This window comes from Pteronotus mesoamericanus, unplaced genomic scaffold (assembly GCF_021234165.1).
Source record: "Pteronotus mesoamericanus isolate MK-2021 breed Mesoamerican mustached bat unplaced genomic scaffold, CSHL_Meso_final contig_27, whole genome shotgun sequence".
Lineage (NCBI taxonomy): Eukaryota > Metazoa > Chordata > Mammalia > Chiroptera > Mormoopidae > Pteronotus > Pteronotus mesoamericanus.
The window spans coordinates 20,937,318-20,959,586 of NW_026555115.1; the positions used below are offsets into that span (position 1 = coordinate 20,937,318).

The following is a 22,269-nucleotide window of genomic DNA, read 5'->3' on the forward strand; positions in this document are numbered from 1 at the left end:
TCAAGAGCGCAAAGAGAAAAGACATGATGCATTCTCAGGAAGAAATGTTTGACAGAAAAGTGAGACTTGGTAGAGTCTCTGGAAATGTTTGATAGAAAAGAGATTTGGAATGATTGAGTCATCAAGCATAATAAACAAAATAAAAATTAAAACTTAAAGAATATATTTACCATGTATGTCAAAGGGATAATATCCTTACACTATAAATTCCTAAGAGAGAAAAAGAAACAGACTAATTCTCCATTAGAAAACTGGGCAAAGGATATGAGAAGAGTGCTCAAAAGATAAGCAAATGATATAAGCATATAAAAATGTTTAATGTCTCTAGTAAGCAATAAACAAAATGATATTTTACCCATTCACCTTAGTAGACCCTTTTAAAGGATAACCCAGTGATGGAGAGGGTTCTATAGAATGACTACTTTTAACGTATCTTACTATTGGAAGTGTAAATTGGTACAGCCTATCTGGAAAAGCCTATCTTTTGACCTGCTGATAATTCCTCTTCAAGGAATTTATCCTAGAGATGTAATCAGAGATGAAGATAATGGTTTATATATCAGGATGTTTTAATATTATTTAGAAATTATAGCCCCCCAAACTTGAAATAATCCTAGAATGTCTTACAGTTCAGGATTCATTAATAAAATGATTTATATATACTTTGTAGTATTATATAACCATTGAAAATCATATTAAAACATAATGACATGAGGAAATGTCCACAATATAAGTGAAAAAAGTAAATATGAAACTATATTGTCTCAGATTTCTAAATGAACATATACTTAGGGCTATTTGAATATTATGGCTTTGAACATTCTTTTATATGTCTTTTGGTGAGCATGTATATGTCTTTCTGTTGGAGAAATAACTGGGAAAGGAAATTCTGAGCCATAGATACATGTATGTTCAGCTTTAGTAGACACTGCCAAGTAGTCTACTATTATATGAGTTACAGCTGCTGCATATCCTTCTCTTTGCTTGATACATCTGTTTTTGTTTTTATTTTTCATTTTTTCCATTCTGGTAGATGGTAAAGGTATTCATTGTCGTTTTAATTTGTATTTGCTGTTAAGTAAAAATGTGAACACATTTATATATGTTTATTAGATATTTGAACTTCTCTGATGAAGTGCCTTGAAAAAGATTAGTTTTAATTATCAGCAAAAAGCATTTTACCTTTTTAATAAACTCTAAGCAGTAGTGATTATGCTTTTCCAAGAGCCATACTTTGAGTAGCAAGATTTTAGTTTAGAATAGCTATTGGTAATCTTAGAGAACTAACTAAGATGAGTAGGAGAAATCTCCAGGAAAGATAGAAAAGAGATTATAGTAACTTTAACTTTCTGTTACTTAACATGTCAGACATACTCAATAGTAGAATAATGATAAAATAAACCCCACAGTATTCTTTTATACCCAGCTTCTGTTATTATCAACTCATGGTTAGTATTTCTTCTACACCCTCAACTGCTCTCCCCATCCTTTTATTTCATTGTAGGAACTACTGTTTCTTTCTTTACATATTAGAGATTGCAGAGTGTAACATCAATCCTTATATAAATTTAAAATTTTTTTTTTGGTCACTCCTACTTCTGGGAATGAGTTTTAAGGAAATAGGGCAAAGGGTAAAAAGCTATATAAATAGAGACATTCATAATAATTTGATGATGTTTGTGGAAAACAATTTAAAGCAAACTAAAGTGTCTAAGTAGTAACATAAATCACAACTGATCCATGCAATGGAATATTATACAAGAATTTAGAATAATTGTTTTGAGGTTCATGTGGTAACATGGGAAGAAATTTTTAAGTATAAACTTTTTAAAAACATTTTTATCTGCTTGATAAATTATAACTTTTGTTTCTGCTTTAAAATATATATAATCATGATTAATAAAGTTGTTTCTTTGCAGATTAGAATAATGTGCTTATTTTTTACTATCACAATTCAAGAACTGTTATCTTTATTTAGAATCTTAAGTTCTACCATTCTCTAAAGTTTTCAGTAGTGCTACTTGATTTTAGGAGACTCTATAGGTGGTGTGATACAGCAGATAATTTCGCCTCAAACTTTTTCCATATTTTTTCTGGGTTTTTTTTAAAGATTTTATTTATTTTCTAGAGAGAGGGGAAGGGAGGGAGAAACAGAAGGAGAGAAACATTGATTGGGTTGCCTCTTGCACATCCCCAACCTGGGAACTGGCCTGCAACCCAGGGATGTGTCCTGATCTGGAATCGAACCAGGGACCCTTTGGTTTGCAAGCCCACGCTCAACCCATTAAGCCACACCAGCCAGGGCTACCTGACATAGAAATTTAGATTTTCCTCTCTGGGGAAATTTTGAGTTTTAGTTTATATAAATAAAATTGCCTTTTTTTTTAAACCAAGAGCAACATTTATTGAGGCAACACCTGAGATTACATTTACAAGAGAAGAGTACCTGGTGTTCACCAAACAATTAAGTTATGAAATGGGGTCACTTTCGGGAAGCGCCAGGAAATTTGCAACTGGGCATATTTTATCTTTTTTGTTTTGTAGAGCAGCCATTGTCAATTTCATCAAAGCAGTTTCTCAGAAATATTAATCTGTTATAAAAGACAGTTCCCTCTTCTAGAATTCCCTTCCATGTGACATTTATTGAGGCATCTGAATCTATGATATCTAAAATGCTTTTCTGCCATGACGGGTTTGGCTCAGTGGATTGAGCACTGGCCTGTGAACGGAAGGATTGCCAGTTCAATTCCCAGTCAAGGCACATGCCTGGGTTGCCGGCCAGATCTGGTCCCCAGTAGGGGGCGCACGAGAGGCAACTGCACATTGATGTTTCTCTTCCTCCCCCATCCCCTCTTTCTAAAATAAATAAATAAATAAAATCTTCGAAAGAAAAAAAAAGAAATAGGCTTTTTAAAAAAATTTAAATAAAATGCTTTATCCGCATGATCTCAGGAACTTGAATTTTCATTTTTTCCAGGAACAAGAAAGAAAGCTGAACTAAAAGCAACATCATTTATTTATTATTTAAGACATCCCTTCATTAAAATGGGCATCTCTTTGCTCAAATATAACTTGTCTCCTTTCTCAGTGATTGTTTCATAAACCAAATTAAATGGTACCATTTTGTCTCAGCATTTTATGTCTACAGTTGGACTAATTAAGTATCACTTTTGACCTCTTCATAAACTGCATTGTACGAAAATGGGGCATTGTCCCTAATTAAGGGGTTTTTTTCCTAGCTAATTCATACTTATTTGAAAAAATTAAACTTTTCTGAGAAAATCAAGAATGCTTTTTAAATATTCGTTGGATATGTGTGGTTTATAGCTCAACATTTTGTAATATCACCTTATGTTTATTTTGATAATTTGCTTTTTTAAAACTCATGACACTTTTTTTCATTGTCCTACAATTTCAGAGCATGTAACTTCTAATGCCAGCGATAGTGAAAGTAGTTACCGTAAGTGTTTTAAGTTACTTGTTCTTTTGTAATCTCAAGTAATGTATGTTCTTTGGGGGTTTTTTCCTCTTCATAATGTGTTCTAAAAACTGATAATTAGATACTTAATCTTTTAAAATCAAGGAGAGCCAAGTAAATTCAGAAAACTTGAAAAATAAAATAACATATGTAGAGAACTTACTTTACAAAATTTTAATAAAATGCTAAAATCTTTTTTATAAACAGTGCTATTTGTGAACATAGCACATATGTGTGTGGGTGTATCTTTAAAAGAAGTAAATATCTAGTTAAATGAGGGGTATACTTATATTTTGCCATTTACTTTAGTACTTCTATTTTGTTTTAACATGAGCATTAAAAATTTTTCTGTAATGTTAAATAATAATTGGCTTTATTTCCTTTTATTGTATGTCACCAGTACTGGTCTGGGTCAAGTTATTGTTTATCACTAGCCTTTGGTGACTATAAGAAACGATGATGGAAAAATTTTCAACAGTTGCTCAGACCATAATATTGATTTTTATTTTTTGTGTCTTGTTTTACATTCTTGGTATTATGGTAATAACATTTTCTTTCTCTAGCTTACTTTACTGTAAGAATACAGTATATAATACACATAACACACAAAATATGTGTAATCAACTCTTTATGGTATCGGTAAGGCTTCCATACAACAGTAAGCTATTAGGAGTTAAGTTTTTGGGGAGTCAAAAGTTATATGCATATTTGCAACTGCATGGGTACTTAGCATCCGTAACCCCCAAGTTCTTCAAGGGTAAACTATATATTATTAAGCAAATTATACCAGCATATGAAGTTTTTAAACAGATTAGGGCATGGGAGGAGGGGAGAGTAGATGAATATTGTCAATTCTAGGACCTTAAAAATTAAAACTTCTTTTCTAACTTTTTTTTTTTTTTTACTGCTGTCTAATATGAAAGTAATCTTGATTACAGATGAGTATGGCTGCTCAAAAGGTCCATCCTATTAAAATCCGTTCCTATATTTCTTGTGTTGACAATATATACTTTTAACCCTCATTCATTTGATTGGTTATTTTTGTTTTGCATAATAGTTACTTAATAATTTTACCTTTTTTTGGCATGGGAATGTGATATTTTAGTGCTTTATTATAGTCAGAACTCACCATAGAGTAGTTGAGTAGCTTTTTAGACTAAAAAGAGGTAATGAAAGTATATACTGTCTGTCTCATCATTTGCATGAATTGTTAGGTGTGGAATAATTCAAGATGCATGTTTTTGCTAATAGGTAAACCATTATTATATACAGAACTTTTAAAAGGTGCTTATAAATATGTGTTTTACATATTATGATAATAAACTTGAAAAAACAAAATACACTTTTAAAGCAGGAAAAAATATTCGTGCCAATATATGAATTTAAAAGATCTATAGCTGCATACAATATAAACCATTGACAAATTTAGTGGAAAGGTTGTTAAAGAATCTTGCTAATGAAAGAGAAAAACCTTCAAATACATTATCTAATATTGATTGTTTTCATTAAACCACTTGAATTAACAGCCCTTCCTATTTGTTTTCTATACATTTGTGTGTGTGTGTGTGTGTGTGTGTTCAGAATCCCTGAAATTGTGAACTCTCTTTTAGTTTTTTCATTGAGTCAAAATATGATTTCTAAACTTTTTTATTTAAGATATGCTTAAGCTTTAAACCTTTAATGTTAGAGGATTTAACTTCTAAAGTGCTTTTAAGATCAAAGCAAAATATATTATCTCCTTTACTGTTTATGTGATTCATTTTGTTTGCAGGAAAGGACTTAGGTTTTATCTAAAGCTTTTTTATAACTTATTTTAAATAATTTTTTAAAAATTGAATAAATGAATTATTAGAATGAGTTTTTACAAAACAGTGAAATAGTGACAGTATTTTCAGCTTTACATTAAATTTTTTTATTGTGAAGTAATTGTAATTATAAAAATGTATACGGATTCTGTTAAATATTATATCTGGCAGACTAAAAAAGCTGCATATTCTTAATATAAGCTCCTTAATATGCACATATGTAGAACTGCTCGTTAAAGGTATCAGTCTTTAAAAGAGATAATAGTTGTTAGATTAATAGCATGTACATGACATCACAAGTGAAGATTTTAAATAGGTTTAATGATAATCTGTAAACACAGTAACAGAAAGCTAGTTATTAAATAAACAGCATATTTATATTTTTTTACATTTTTCAAACTTTATAACTTTGTGATGTGCCACTATTTTTTACTAAAACTTGCCAGAAACTATTTATAAAGTATCTTTTTTTACATCTTTGCAATTTCCTCAGGAAAATCCTAGCAATTTATATGTTATATATGAAGAATTAAATTAGCATAAGTTATCTTTATAGATTTTTTATCTGTACTTTAACTTTCTAATAGGTGGTCAAGAAGAATATGTCTTGTCATATGAACCAGTGAATCAACAAGAAGGTTTGTGAAGCCTGTTGATGTTTTACAATCTTCTAGAAATATATACTTCTTAATTTGGGAAATAGGTCTAACACATATCTCAAAAAAGTTTTACTATACTTTTTTACTATATGTATAAAAGTAGAATTTTACTGTATGTATTTTATGAAATACAGTTTTTAGCCCAGAGTATATTAGAATCTAGTGATTTTGTTTGTATTGGCATTTTATTTCCCAAGTAACTTCTCTCCAGTGTTCATAAAAGTATTACAATCCTCCCACTGACCCTTGGTCAAAATCTTGGAAGCGTCTTTGATCTTTCTTTGTTCCTTATCCACTTTGTCCAGTCAGTTCCTAGGAACTATTTATTTTCTATTTATCACCTCCTTGTCATTCCTTCTACCACAATGTTAATTCTCTCACTACCAATTTCTCTTCCAGCATGATCCCTACTTCTTTTGTCCTTTTTTGATTTGCTTCCTTACAATTTCTACTTCAAAAATAATCGGTAAAACACTGTACTGTGTTTTCTCATTTGTAAAGAGATGATGGTAGCAATGTAAAGAAACATTATCTGCTAAAATACTGGATTTAAGTTGGTTGAATTATCAATTCTATGACTTTTAAAAGGAGCTTGACTTAAACTTAAGATCTTAATGAAGGCTTATAAACTAGCAAGTTAGGCATCATTGGTGGAGAAAGGGGGGGAAAAAATTCTTCATAGCTGTTAAGGATACTTTTGTTCTCTGGTGAAATAAAATACATTGATGTTTGTTCAGTGTGTTCCTTTTAACACAGAGTTTATCTTTATAGTTAATTACACTCGACCAGTGATCATATTGGGACCTATGAAAGACAGGATAAATGATGACTTGATCTCAGAATTTCCTGACAAATTTGGATCGTGTGTTCCTCGTGAGTAACCCACGTAAAAATTCTTAATTACTGTTCTTAACATTTTGTCACTGCGTTTGTTGAAGATAAACATTATCATGTGTAATGATTTATATAGTTATTTTATTAGTTATTCCTCCATGTGCTTGTCTTTTATCAAATTTAAATTAATCTGTTTTGTTGAACTTTATAAAAGAATTTTTTAAGTAGAAAATGGATATGTTGCATTTTTAATACTAAACACTTTAAGTTCTTTCTATTAAAGATACAACTAGACCAAAAAGAGATTATGAAGTTGATGGAAGAGATTATCATTTTGTGACTTCAAGAGAGCAGATGGAAAAAGATATACAGGAACATAAATTCATTGAAGCTGGCCAATATAACAATCATCTGTATGGAACAAGTGTTCAGTCTGTACGAGAAGTAGCAGAAAAGGTAAACATCAAACTGATCCCAGAATACAGTTTTTAATTAGATATGCCTTTGACAGTATGAAAAAAAGATGGAATAGAAATTTTTAATTCATATTTTTTAAAAAATATAGATGTTGCAGCATTGATTAATTAATGGTATGAATTCATTCAACTAAATATTTAATTTTCAGTGGCTTGGGAAAATACATACAAAATAAAGAAGACTGACAAAATGAGGTAGAAATGATAACACAAATCTTTCTAAAAATGGAGGTTAATATTTTAAGGTCCTACATTTGGTAGAGATAGGGATTGTGTTTCCAACATCCAGCATAATTGAGCAGTGATCAGCAGTGTCCAGTAAAAATGAACCACATGCCCAAAATAAGTGTAGTTGCTGCTATTACTGAGACTAGACAGAAATTTCTTCTGAACAGTCATTTAATAAAAGACAATGTAAAAACTACCCAACAATACTGTAAGAGCAACAGATTTTCTGAAAGCATCCTTCAGGGTGATATGAAGATAATATTGACATTCAATTAAAGCACTTTTAAGGTGAAGCCAGAGTGTGTCCCAGACATTGTACTATTCTTTAGTCACTCCTTGGGCCTAGAAAATAAGCATCAGCAGGTTACTTTATACCTTCAAAACTAGTTCTTCAGTCATAACAATATACCTACAAACAAAAACAATAATTCATCTTCTCAGTTTTCCATCTGCAAATGCTACTTTTTGTATAAAGGTTTTGGTTAATTCTGATTCTGAAATTTTAGTGATGGCAAGAATTTGAGGAAATAGGAAATCTTAGATATTGTTAGTGAAAATAGAAATTAATAGAACTGGGAACAGTTTGGCAATACCTACTAAATGCACATATCTTATGACTCAGAAATTCTACTTCTTGGTATCTTGGTAGAGATTCATACATGAGGATCTTGTATACAGCTATTCATACTACCACTTAGTAAAAAAAATGGAACCAAGAAAGGAAAATGGATAATTAACTGTTATTTATTCATGCAGTGGGAGATAGCAGCTAGAATAAATAAACTAATATAGTACTAGTTAGGTATATCCACATTAATAAATCTCAAAATTATAATAAATGAATGAAGGTGGAAAGGATATATGCAGTGTGATACTATTTATGTAAACTTAAACAAAAAGCAGCCTATATAGTTTATGGATACATATTTAGAAACATAAAAACATGCATGGGAATGATACATCCTCTTTAGGAGTATATACAACCAATATCCAGTGTTTTCCTTTGGGAAGAGAGAAAAGGAAATTGTAGCCTGAGTTTTACTTGTAATGTTTTTCTTTTAAACATATTAAAAATTCAAAAATCACACCCTCAGCCTAACTGAAAGACAGATAATAGCCAAATTTCAAATTACTGGTAAATTGAAAAGTAACTAAGAAATCACAGCAAGCTATGTCTTGTACAAACCTTGTGGAGAAGAAAATACCTGGAAGTTCCACAAGGTAGAAATATTACAATTAATACTCAGATCACAATGCAATAAAAGCTTTAAATTATTAGAAAATTTTAACTTTGACTTTTAGAACTCTGTTAACATTTTATATATTCAAAAGATAAAAACAAGGGAAGATGATGGAAATGCAAAATGATACACAAACAGGAACTAAATAAACTAGATTTCAAATAACTGCATTAAAGAGGGGAAAGGAAGGGAGGAGTGTCTTAATCCCAATAATCCTGAACCACGGCTAAATACAAAAAGATCTGTAAACAAATAATTAGTAGCGTTGTTTTTCAGAGTGGAATTAGCTAACAGTTGTGAAACTAATATATACTCTAGAGTTGAGCAAATTAATATATTGACAATAATGAGAGTCAGATTTCTTATTGTTAGAGAAGTGATTTTAGAAATATGGAAAGGGGAGAGGGTAGAATGAACTTTGTAGTAATCGAATTGGAATTAGAGATAGGAATATAAACCTGTGCATCCTAATATGGAGAGATGTAGAAATAGGGATGTGTGTGTATTTACATATCTGTGTTTCCTTACACTGTCCTCTAAAAATAATGATTCTTTAATAAACAAGGAGAATATCTAGTGCCTAGATCTTGGCTTTAAAGATCTAGGCACTTTGATCTTTATAAAAAAAAAAAAAATCCATAATTCCTTGAAGAAATGGTTGATTCCAGGCCTGATATCAGGAAAGTACAAGATGAGTCTAGAACATTTTCTGTGCTGGAAAAATAAGGTAGTGCTTTAAAAATAATGAGGATGTATCAAAAAGACACAGAAGCCAACCTGTAAGGTCCCTCAGAGACCACATGTGGATAATTTGAATACTAAAGTAAATGATGATTCTAACTAATTATAACATAGAGAATAAAGCAAGAATCTAGAAGTCCTTAATGGTATAAATAAATAAAAGGGTAGAAGGGAAAGCTTTGCCTTACATTAGAATATCTACTAACAAGGGTAGAAATAGTAATGAAATGATGAAATCTCTCTTAATCACAACTGTGGTAATGTTTCAGGCCGCAATCATCAGTGTATGCTAAATTAATGAGTGAATGAATTAACATCTGATGAGAAACTAGATATTTACATAATTTCAAAATATCTTCCCCCCAAATACCTACCAGTTACAAAGGGGAAAATAGTAATCTTACAGTGGAGAAACCTGGCAGACAAAACCTTAAACAAGTGATCAGAATTAACTTTCCCAGTAATGAGGCAAATACATATCATATGCCTCCTGGTATGCTGGATTGAGAATACAACATTTCTGTGATATTCCTGCCAAAATGTGTAACCTGCCATTTGATGGGAAACATCAGACAAACCTAAGTTGAGGCATATTCTATGAAAAAAATGTCCTCTAATTCTCTAAAAATATCAATATAATGAAAGACAAAAACTAAAAAACTTGACACATTGACAGAGACTAAAGAGATTTACAACTATATGTAATGTGTGATCCTGGACCAAGAAATATTTTTATTCTTTGCAGTAAAGGACATTAGATAGGCAACTGAAATTATAGTGTGGTTATTTAAGAGATGTAATTGTTTTTAGGAAATAGGGGGTAAAGATGTATGTCTGTAGTTTGCTCTCAAACTTTATATATATAGCAAACCCGATAGAATGCTAATGTTTTAGTGTAAAGCTTTTTTTAACTTCTAAGCAATCAGGTAGAATATTAATATCTGATCAATGTAGATATGGGTATATGTGTGTCTATTAGTTTCTTTTTTATGTAATTAAAATACTTATATAGTATTAAATTTTTTCTTTCAAATATTCTTCTAAAGTGAAATAATCATTCATTGAAGTGGACTCAAGCCCTTAGATTACAAAATGCATTATGGAGCAGTACCTGATTTTAAATGTTATCCAAAAAAATCTGTTCGATACATTATAAGCACTATCTTATTTATAACATGGAAATGTTCATTGTCATTAGAAACGTAAATAGCCTTTGTCAGTGTGTTTAAGCATGTCAAGAAAGTGCCTTGAATCCAGAACTGGGTTTCCCAAATGTGTGTCTATGATAAAGTTTTTGCCAGTTTCCCAATAAAATAAGAAATAGAATAGAGTATTGGTAGTGAGGTTTTATAAATTTATTCCTTTTAAAAGATCTTTATTCTAGGCTTTTTTTTTTTTACAACTAAAATTCAGTTTTTTGGGGTTTTTTTACTTTTTTTTTAATTTATTTTTTCAAACACATTTGTCTCTGCCTACCCCGCACCACTTTCCCTTGCCCCCTCCCTCCTTCCCTCCCTCAGCTCTTCCCCTTTGGTTTTGTCCATGAGGCCTTGCTATATGTTCCTTGACTTTCCCCTTCCCTTCCTTTCCCCCCCCACCCCCTCCCTCCTTCTCTCTTCTCTCTGTTGACTTCTTTCCCTTTCAGTGTTTGATCCTTTCAGGATCAAAAGGCAGTTCCATTTACAGCTTTTTGAGGAAATTCCACACTGCTTTCCATAGTGGCTGCACCAGTCTGCATTCCCACCAACAGTGGACTAGGGTTCCCTTTCTCCACAGCCTCGCCAGCACCTGTTGTTTGTTGATCTGTTTATGATGGCCATTCTGACTGCTGTGAGGTGGCACTTCATGGTGGTTTTGATCTGCATTTCTCTGATGGCTAGTGATGCCTAGCATCCTTTCAAATGCCTCTGGGCCCTCTGTATCTCCTCCTTGGAAAAGCGTCTGCCCAGGTCCTTTGCCCATTTTTTGATTGAATCGTTTGTCTTCTTGGAGTGGAATCGAGTAAGTGCTTTATATATCTTGGAGATCAAACCTCTATCTGATGTATCATTAGTGAATATATTTTCCCTTACGGTTGGCTCCCTTTTCATTATGCTGATGTTTTCTTTCGCCGTGCAGAAGCTTCTTATTTTGATGAGGTCCCACTTGTTTACTCTTTCCTTTATGTCCCTTGCTTTAGGAGATATCAGTGAAAAAATTGCTGCGTGGGATATCTGAGAGTTTCCTGCCAATGTTCTCCTCTAGGACTTTTATGGTGTTGCGACTTATATTTAAGTCTTTTATCCATCTTGAGTTTTTTTTTGTGTATGGTGTCAGCTGATGATCCAATTTCAATTTTTTGCATGTAGCCGTCCAGCTCTCCCAGCACCATTTGTTGAAGAGGCTGTTATTGCTCCATTTTATGCTTCTGCCCCCTTTGTCAAATATTAGATGCCCATAGAGACCTGGGCTTATTTCTGGGCTTTCTCTTCTGTTCCACTGGTGTATGGGTCTGTTCTTGTGCCAGTACCAGATTGTTTTGAGTATAGTGGCTTTGTAGTAGAGTTTGATGTCTGGTATTGTGATCCCTCCTACTTTGTTTTTCTTTCTCAAAATTGCTGAGGCTATTCTGGGTCGTTTATGGTTCCATATAAATTTTTGAAATGTCTGTTCTCTTTCTGTGAAATATGTCATTGGTATCTTAATAGGGATTGCATTGAATCTATAAATTGCTTTGGGTAGGATGGACATTTTGATGATATTAATTCTTCCAATCCATGAGCACGGTATATGCTTCCATTTATTTGTGTCTTCCTTAATTTCTTTCTTCAGTGTTGTATAGTTTTCTGTGTACAGGTGTTTTACGTCTTTGGTTAAATTTATTCCTAGGTACTTTATTTTTCTTGTTGCTATATCGAATGGTATTTTATTTTCTGATTTCTTCTTCTCTTTCATTGCTGGTGTACAAAAATGCCTTTGATTTCTGAATATTGACTTTGTATCCTGCTGTTTTTCCAAGTTCACTTATTAGGTTGAGGAGTTTTATGGTAGAGTCTACAGGGTTCTCTATGTACACTATCATTGATGTACAATGCTACATCAATGATAGTGTACAATGATAACAATGATAGCTTTACTTCCTCCTTTCCTATTTGGATGCCTTTTCTCTCTTTCTCTTGTCTGACCGCTGTGCCTGGGACTTCCAATACGATGCTGAAAAGAAACGGTGTAAGTCGACATCCTTGTTGTGTTCCTGATCTTAGTGGGAAAGCTTTCAGTTTTTGCCCGTTGAGTATGATATTGGCTGTAGGTTTTTCATATATGGCCTTTATTATGTTGAAGAATGCCCCATTTATTCCCATTTTGCTGAGTGTTTTGATCATAAATGGGTGCTGTACCTTATCGAATGCTTTTTCTCCATCTATCAAGATGATCATGTGGTTTTTGTGTTGTCTTTTATTTATGTGATGTGTCACATTTACTGATTTGCACATATTGAACCATCCCTGCATGCCTGGGATGAATCCCACTTGATCGTGGTGGATAATCTTTCTAATGTATTGCTGGATGCGGTTTGCCAATATTTTGTTGAGGATTTTAGCATCTATGTTCATCAGCAAAATTGGCCTGTAGTTTTCTTTCTTTGTAGGGTCTTTATCTGGTTTTGGGATCAGGGTGATGCTGGCCTCATGGAAAGAGTCTGGGAGTCTTCCCTCCTCTTGGATTTTTTGGAATAGTCTCAGAAGGACAGGGGTTAGCTCTTCTTTAAAGGTTTTGTAAAATTCTCCTGGGAAACCATCCAGCCCTGGGCTTTTGTGTGCCGGGAGTTTCTTGATTACTGCTTCAATTTCCCCAGCTGTTATTGGTCTGTTCAAGCTTTCTGGTACTTCCTCCTTCAGTGTTGGAAGTTTATACTTTTCTAAAAATTTGTCCATTTCATCAAGATTTTCAAATTTCTTGGCATATAATTGTCCGTAGTAGTTTCTGACGATCCTTTGTATTTCTGTGGTATCAGTTGTTATTTCTCCTCTTTCATTTCTGATATTATTAATTTGGGCCCTCTCCTTTTTTTTCTTGATTAGTCTGCTTAAAGGCTTGTCAATTTTATTTATCTTTTCAAAGAACCAGCTTCTGGATTGGTTGATCCTCTGAATTGTTCTTTTCGTCTCTATGTCATTCAGTTCTGCTCTCATCTTGACTATTTCCTTCCTTCTAATTGCTCTGGGATTTATTTGTTGTTGTTTCTCTAATTCTTGAAGTTGTACTGTTTGGTCTTTTATTTGAAATGTCTCTATCTTTTTTAGGTAAGCCTGTATTGCTATGAACTTCCCTCTCAGGACTGCCTTTGCGGTGTCCCATAGGTTTTGGACTGTTGTCTGTTCGTTTTCATTTGTTTCCAGAAATTTTTTGATTTCTTGTCTTATCTCATTATTAACCCATTCATTGTTTAATAGTCTACTGTTTAGTCTCCATGAGTTTATAAGTTTTTGAAGTTTCTCTTTGAGGTTGATTTCCAGTTTCAAGGCCCTGTGGTCCGAGAAAAAGTTTGGTATTATTTCAATTTTCCTGAATTTGCTGAGGTTTGCTTTGTGTCCTATCATGTGGTCTATCTTTGAAAAACTGCCATGAGCATTTGAAAAGAATGTGTATTTTTCTTCTTTGGGATATAAGGTTCTATATATGTCAGTTAAGTCTCTTAGATTCAGGTTATCATTCAACGCAACAATATGTTTATTAATGTTTTGTTTGGAAGATCTGTCCATTTTTGAGAGTGGGGTGTTGAAATCCCCTACTATCAGTGTGTTGCTGTCTATATCTTTTTTGAAGTCGTCCAACAATTTCCTTATAAACTTGGGGACTCCTCTATTGGGAGCATATAAGTTTACAATGTTTATGTCTTCTTGATAGATTCTTCGTTTAATTTATAAAGTGCCCCTCTGGGTTAGGCTTTTTACCTTCTTATTGATCATATATTCTTTTATGAGATGATAGTTATGGTACAATATGGTATGGTAGCTTAGGATTTTTTTTTTTAATGCCCTTCCTCAACAAAATAAAAGATAGGAATCCCAAACTGGTTGCCATTTGGGGAAATTACTGTTCTATAAAAGCTAAGCATAAGGGAACTATATTTTCATTCCTTTTTAAATATATTTGAGAATGGAAAGTTAATTATTCAGAGTCATTACTTATTGTCTTTATTTCATTTTCCCTCTGAAATTTGCAACAGAAATGACAAGCTTGCTTAAAGTGAACAGGATCCAAACATCATAATTCAGATTTTGTACCTGTAGAAAATGTACCTTTGATATAATTGAAAATATTTGCTTCACTTGTTTTGTATTTTTTTTTCTTTGTTCCCTCTATTTTAGGGCAAACACTGTATCCTCGATGTGTCTGGAAATGCCATAAAGAGATTACAGATTGCACAACTTTACCCAGTCTCCATTTTTATTAAACCCAAATCCATGGAAAATATCATGTAAGTGTAAATAAGAAATAGGCTCTAAGTAGAGATTCAGTCTCTTTCACTTATTAAATTAGGTAATTTACTTAACCCTACATCTCAGTTCCTTTATCTGTGAAATGGAGAAATTAAATAATATACCCACCTCTTAGGGTTGTTGTGAGAATAAGCACTCTGCGATATTAACTATCCTTAGCACCAACATTAATGTACTTAAGAGTAAAATAATATGTATTATAATTTTAAGTTTAAATAGGCACATTTGGCTAGTACCTACTGAATGGAGCAGTACAGCTCTGAGTAACCATTAAGAGCATAAAATGATATATAACTACTTCCCTATTACAGGGCAAGAAACAAGATTTTTAAAAAACTAAAAGAAGAAAGAAAATAGCAAATAAAAAAAACAGAACAGATGAAACAACAATAATACAGATAGTAATATGGTGTACTCGTAAATGAACCCAAAGATTACCAGGATGAAAAAAAAGCAATTATATGTTGCTTCTGTAGAAAAGGGGGAAAATATTTTCTTTCTGCTCTTCTAGGTTCTAAGCTGAGTCTCTGTAACAAAAGATAGATTAACAAGCCAAAAGCATATCAATTTATTTAATTTAATTTTTCCATGACATTGAAGCCTTTATAAGGATTTAAAGACCCAAAGAAATAGTTAAATCTAAACATTTTTATACTAGGTTTGATGAAGAGTAGCAAGTCACGGGAAAACGTGATAGAACTATAGGATATGAGCTAAGAGTAGTAAACTCTGGGAAACTTAGTCCTGCTCATTCAAATTCCTCTCAGTATTGCTCCACCTTCAGAGATAAGATGCTACTTCTCTCTAGGTATACATAGCAGGGTATCTCTCACTCAGGACCTACTTCTTGGGAAGGTCAGAGTTCTACCTACACATGCCATTTTTCAAATTCCTTTATCTTAAAATGCCAAGGTACCATATTTTGGGATGTGTATTATGAAACCCCGCAACTATATGTTGCTTTCATAAGACATACCTTAAATAAAGGCCAAAAGTAAGAGAATAGAAAAAAGATGTACCATGGAAAACTCAGTCAGAGGTAACCTGGCTTATTTTGCTATCAAAGTATAGTTTAAAGCAAGTGATATTAATGGAGATATAAAAGAGATTTCATAAAAAAAGTTTCACTCTATCAGGAGGAGGTAGACATTTGTTTACATTTAGTAGCACAGTTTCAAAATGTATAAACACAAACTTACAACTGAACAGGAAAAAAATAATTCCACAATCTTAGTAGGAGAACTTAACACATTAGTCAGGAAGTAATAAAAAAATCACTAAGAATATAGAACAACACAAATATAAAACTACCTGACATGTGTAGAACACTACACTCTACATCTGCGAAATTCACACATTTATTTGAAGTGTACATAAAATCATTACCAAAACTAATCCTATACTAACCCACAGAATTCAAATGATTGAAAACAAATATTCTCTGTCTACAGTGAAATTGAAATAGAAATCAGTAATGAAAAGATCATTAGAAAATTTCAATATATTTGCAAATTAACCATTATACTTCTGAATGGGTCAAAAAATAAATCAGCCTAAGATAATAAATGTTTTGAACTAAATGGTAATGAAATTGTCAAGTAAATAAATTTGGAGAATCTAGCAGCCTTGGTAATGGAAAAGCCTTAAATATTCGGAAAGAATGTTGGATGTCAAATATTAAGAAAGAAATGTTGAAAATCTAAGATCTTGAGAAATTAGTAAGAGACCAGTCAGTTAAACTCAAAGAAGGTAGAAATAAAAGAAATAGAAAACAAAATTGTGGTGGAGAGGATCAACAAAACCAAAAATGTTTTCTTTGAAAATGCTATAAAATGTTAATAAGAAAGTGGGTCCAGGAAAGAAAATTAAAAAAACATAAGTAATATTAAGAATCAAAATGGGAGTATCACTGCACATCCAGTAGGCATTAAAAAGGTTAGCACAGGCAACCCAATAGAAAAATGAGCAAGACTTGAACACTTAACAAAAGATGATATCCACATAGTAAACATGAGATGGTGATCAGTTAATCATATGCAAGTTAAAACCACAGTGTCATAGATTACCACCCACACACCAAAATAACTAAAATGAAAAAAAAAATATTAAAGGTTGGCAAGTATGTGGAGTGACTGAAACTCATAATACTGATAGGAGTATAAATTGGTACCTCCACATTGGTAAACTTTTTATAGTGTCTCCTAAAGCTTGACATACACATAACTTAAAACCTGGTAGTCTCATCCTTAGATATATATACTCAATAGAAATGTTTGCAAATGTTTACCAGAGACATACTTTGTAAACATACAAAGACATACCCTGGTTGGTGAGAGGCAGCCCAGTGACGTTTCTCTCCGTCTTTCTCACTCCATTCCCCTCTCCCTAAAAATAAATAAAATCTTTTTGAAAAATACTTTATTGCTAAAAAATGCTAACCGTCATCTGAGCTTTCAACAAGTCATAACTGAACAGTGAAGGGTCTTACCTAGATGTGATGATTGCTTACTGATCAGGGTGCTGGTTGTCGAAGGCTGGGTTGTCTGTGGCAATTTCTTCAAATAAGACAACAGTGATGTCTCCCACATTGATTGACTCATGAATGATTTCTCTTACAATATACAATGTTGTTTAATAGTATTTTACCCACAGCACATCTTTCAAAATTGAAGTGAACTGCTGCTTTATCAACTAAGTTTATGTATATTTTAAATCCTGTGTTGTCATCTCAACAATCTTCACAGCCTCTTCAACAGCAGTAAATTCCTTCTCAAGAAACTACTTTGCTCATTTATAAGAAGCAGCTTCTCATCCATTCAAGTTTCATCATGAGATTGCAACAATTCTCTCTTGTCCTCAGGCTCCATTTCTAGTTCCATGCAAATAATAACCAGAAGAGAGCAGGAATGGCTATACCAATATCAGACTATAGATTTTAAATCAAAAAAGATTACATGCAGCAAGGACATTATATAGTAATAAAAGGTTCAGTATAGCAAGAAGATAAAAATTTCAAACATTTATGTAAATAAAGACAGATCACTCAACATATGAAGCAAAAACTGACAGAATTAAAGAGAGAAAGTTTCACAGTAATAGTTGGTGATTTTAATACCCCACTCACAATGGTGGATATAACAATCAGACAGATTATAAGTAAAGAAATAGAAGACTTAAATACACAATAAGTCAGCTAGACCTAACAGACAAATACAGAACACCCTATACAACAACAGCAAGGTACAAAGTGGGACAAAAATAGATTTACAGTTTGTATGGAAAATAATGCAATAATTAATAAATAATGATACAAGAATAAACTTTCATGTACTCACAACTATAAACCTACTTTGGCCCCACCTTTTATGCATTCTCATTAGCACATGAGAGTGTTTTTCAGATTAAACCACAGGTAACAAATCGTCTCACTAGGTTTTAAAATGTAAATATCATAAAAATATCTTCCCTGATCACAATAGGTTGAATTTAGAAATCAATAGCAAATATAAGACTGGAAAATTCACAAAATTGTGGAAATTAACACACTGTTAGCAAGTTAATCAAATCACAAGAGAAATTAGAAATTACTTAGAGATGAATGAAAAAATAACATCAAATCTTATGGGACATAGCAAAGCAGCGATAAGGAAGGCAATATGTACCTATAAATGCTTCCATTAAAAAGAAAGATGTCAAATCAACCTAACTGTAACTTAAGGACTTAAAAAAAAAAAGGACTAAACCCAAAGCTGGCAGAAGAAAGGAAAAACTTAGGACAGAGATCAACAAAGTAGAGAATAGAGAACTTCCAGTCAAGATGGCAGCATAGATAAACATGACTCACCTCCTCGCACAACCACATCAGAATTACAACTAAAATATAGAACAACCATCACTCAGAATCATCAGAAATCAAGTTGAATAGAACCCTGACAACTACAGAATTAAAGAAACTACATCCATCTAGATTGGTAGGAGAGGCGGAGGCATGGAAGGGGCTGTCCCCACATTCACATGTGGTGGATAAAATTTTAGGAGGGATACCTCAGAAGAGAGAAGGCAGAGGCCCATTCCAGGCCCCCAAGACCAGGGTCCGAGTGCCAGGAAGATAAGTCCCCATGACTTCTGGCTGCAAAAAAGCGGGGATAGAGCTGGTAAGAGAAACTGCTGTGGTCCCATACAGTTCCTCTTGAAGAACCCACACATGGACTTACTCAAACTCACTCCCGCTGAGTTCTAGCACCGGGTAGAAGCTTGAAAGGCACCGGTGGCATACAGGGAGAAACTGAAGTCTGGCATCAAGACGTCTTAAGAGCTGGGGGAAAGAAAGGCAGGGGACGTTGCCTTTTCTCTGAACCCTCCACCAAAAGAGCCAACAGGCTGGTGCCATATCTGAGAATCCATCAGTCTGGCGAACACTGTTTGCCCTGCCCTGGTGCTCCCCAGAGACTTTATCCCCACCAATATACAGGCCCACCCAAGATGCTTTTCCAGATGAATGGCTGGTCTTGGCTTATGCTTCACAACTTTCTAAATCCTCTCAAACAAGCAACAGTCAGCCTCAGTGAGCCCTGAGCCCCTGTAAACTCTTGCTGAGTGGCCACAGGTACAGCAGTAGCAGCAACCGGCCTAGATTCACAGCTTGGCTTCACCTGGAAATCTCCAAGCCCAGCACAAGTAGAAGCCATCTCAGACTGCATTTTAGTCCAGACAGGGTTGTCCTGTGCAGAACACAGGTCAGGTCTGACCTTGACCTGCACCATGTGGAAAACCCCAGGGCCAGCACACCCAGTGGACAGCCACAGGCCATGTTGGAGCCCAACCATCCTGCCCCTGCACAGCTGATCCTCCATGGAGCAGGGAGGCTGGTGGTAAGTGGTCATAGCCAATCCTTACAGCTAACCTGGGTAAATCCCTCTCATTGACCTGCCAACAGCAACCAAGGCTGAACTACAGGAAGAGAATGTACTCAGCCTACATGAAGGGTGCACCTCGAGTACCCAGCCTGAGTGATAGGGGAGGCTTTGCCACTGGACCCTACAGGACACCTATTACATTAAGCCAGGCTACCAAGATGGGGAGTCATAGCCTTACCTAATACATAGAGACAAACACAGGGAGGTTGCCAAAGTGGCAATACAAAGAAACATGGCCCAAATGAAAAAACAGATCAAAACTCCAGAAAAAGAACTAAACAAAATGGAGATAAGCAAACTATCAGATGCAGAGTTCAAAACACTGGTTATAAGGATGCTCAAGGAATTTAGTGAGGACCTCAACAGCATAAAAATGATACAGTCAGAAATGAAGGGTACACTAATTAAAATAAAGAATTATTTACAAGGAAACAACCATAGAGTAGATGAAGCCAAAAACCAGTGATTTGGAGCATAAGGAAGCAAAAAACAGCCAATCAGAACAAGAAGAAGAAAAAAGAATCCAAAAAAGTAGAGCATAGTGAAAACACCCTCTGGGAATACTTCAGGAGGTCCAACATTTGAATCAGGGTGCCAGAAGACAAAGAGCAAGATACTGGAAATCTATTTGAAAAAACAATGAAAGAAAGCTTCCCTAATTTGGTGAAGGAAATACACATACAAGTCCAGGAAGCACAGAGCATTCCAAACAAGATGGAAGCAAAGAGGCTCCCTCCAAGATATATCATAATTAAAATGCAAAAGATTAAAGATAAAGAGAGAATCTTAAAAGCAGCAAGAGAAAAGCAGTTAGTTACCTACAGGGGAGTTCCTGTAAGACTGTCAGCTGATTTCTCAAAAGAAACTTTGCTGGCTAGAAGGGACTGGCAGATATTCAGTCATGAAAAGCAGGGATTTACAGCCAAGATTACTCTACCCAGCAAAGCTGTCATTTAAAATCGAAGGGCAGATAGAGCTTTGCAGGCAAATAAAAACTAAAGGTGTTCATCATCACCAAATCATTATTATATGAAACACTGAAAGGTCTTATTTGAGAAAAAGAAGATCTAGACTGAACAATAAAATGGCAATAAGTACATATCTTACCAACAGTTGAATCTAAAAAACAAACTAAGCAAATAAGAATAGAGACAGAATCATGGTAATGGAGAGCTTTTTGATGGTTGCCAGATGGGAGAGAGGGTTATGGGGGGATGGGTGAAGAGGTAAGGGGATTAAGAAGTACAAATATGTAGTTACAGAATTGCCATGGGGATGTAAAGTACACTGGAGGAAATGGAGTAGCTGAAGTAGCTACTCATGGGCATAAACAGTGGTGAGGGGATTGCCTGAGTGAGTGGGTGGTGCTCCATGTAGGGGGGCAAAGGGAGAATAATTGGGACAACTGTAATTGATTAATGAAACATAATTAAAAGGTTTTAAAGGAAAGAATAGAAAACAATAGAGAAAAATCAGTGAAACCAAAGGTTGATTCTTCGTAAAGATCAACAAAAAAAGACAAATCTTTAGCAAAATGGATTAAGGAAAAAAGGACTCAAAACTACTAAAATACAAAATAAAAGGACAGTACTACTAATACTACAGAAATAGAATGATTATAAGAGTACTATCAACAGTTTTGCCCCCAAAAATAGATAACCAAGATGGACAAATTTCTATAGAAACACAAAATCTACCAAGACTAAGTCACAAAGAAATAGAAAATCTAAGTTGATCTGTAAATAGTATGGAGACTGAGTCAGTAATCTAGAACTCCCAACAAAGAAAAGCCCTGAATTAGATGACTTCTGGTGAATTTTACCAGACATTTTTTAAAAATCTAATGCCAGTCTTTTCATTCTTTTCCAAAAAATTGAAGAGGAACGCTTCCTAATTCATTCTTTGAAGGCAATATTACCCTGATAAAAAGACACTACAAGAAACTAGAGACCAAAATAATTTAAGAACATTGATGAAAAAATCAGCAGCATGATACTAGCAAGCCTGAATTCAGCAGTATGTTAAGATTATACACCATGACCAAGTAGGATTTATTCCTGTAATGCAAGAATGATTCAACATGAAAGTCAACATAATAAACAACATCATCAAACTGAAGGGAAAAATCCACACTATCATCTCAACTAATGCAGATGTATAGCATTTGGCAATACTCAACACCCATTCATGATTTAAAAAAACCAGTCAACAAAATAGGAAGAGAAGGAAACTACCTCGGTATAAAAGCCATCTATGAAAAACCCACAGCAAACATCATACTCAGTGGTAAAAGAGTGAAAACTTTTTCTCTAAGATCAGGAACAAGGCATGAATGCCTGCCTTCACCATTTCTATTTAACATAGTACTGGAGGTTCTGGCCAGATCAAAGATAAAAATTGTCCCAGGT

General features: G+C 33.8%; 1 protein-coding gene across 18 annotated transcripts in view; it reads left to right on the forward strand.

Moving 5' to 3' along the window:
* The window catches only part of DLG1 (discs large MAGUK scaffold protein 1), a 284,963-nt gene that overhangs the window by 255,172 nt on the left and 7,522 nt on the right, over window positions 1-22,269 (forward strand). For 8 of the 18 annotated variants that reach the window (XM_054575106.1, XM_054575105.1, XM_054575107.1 and 5 more), the window contains 6 exons: window positions 3,419-3,460; window positions 4,402-4,437; window positions 5,871-5,921; window positions 6,714-6,815; window positions 7,060-7,232; window positions 14,814-14,923. In XM_054575106.1, the coding sequence (XP_054431081.1) occupies window positions 3,419-3,460; window positions 4,402-4,437; window positions 5,871-5,921; window positions 6,714-6,815; window positions 7,060-7,232; window positions 14,814-14,923 (514 nt within the window). The remainder of the gene's footprint in view (window positions 1-3,418; window positions 3,461-4,401; window positions 4,438-5,870; window positions 5,922-6,713; window positions 6,816-7,059; window positions 7,233-14,813; window positions 14,924-22,269) is intronic. The other 10 variants (XM_054575109.1, XM_054575110.1, XM_054575114.1 and 7 more) reach the window with 3 other exon arrangements.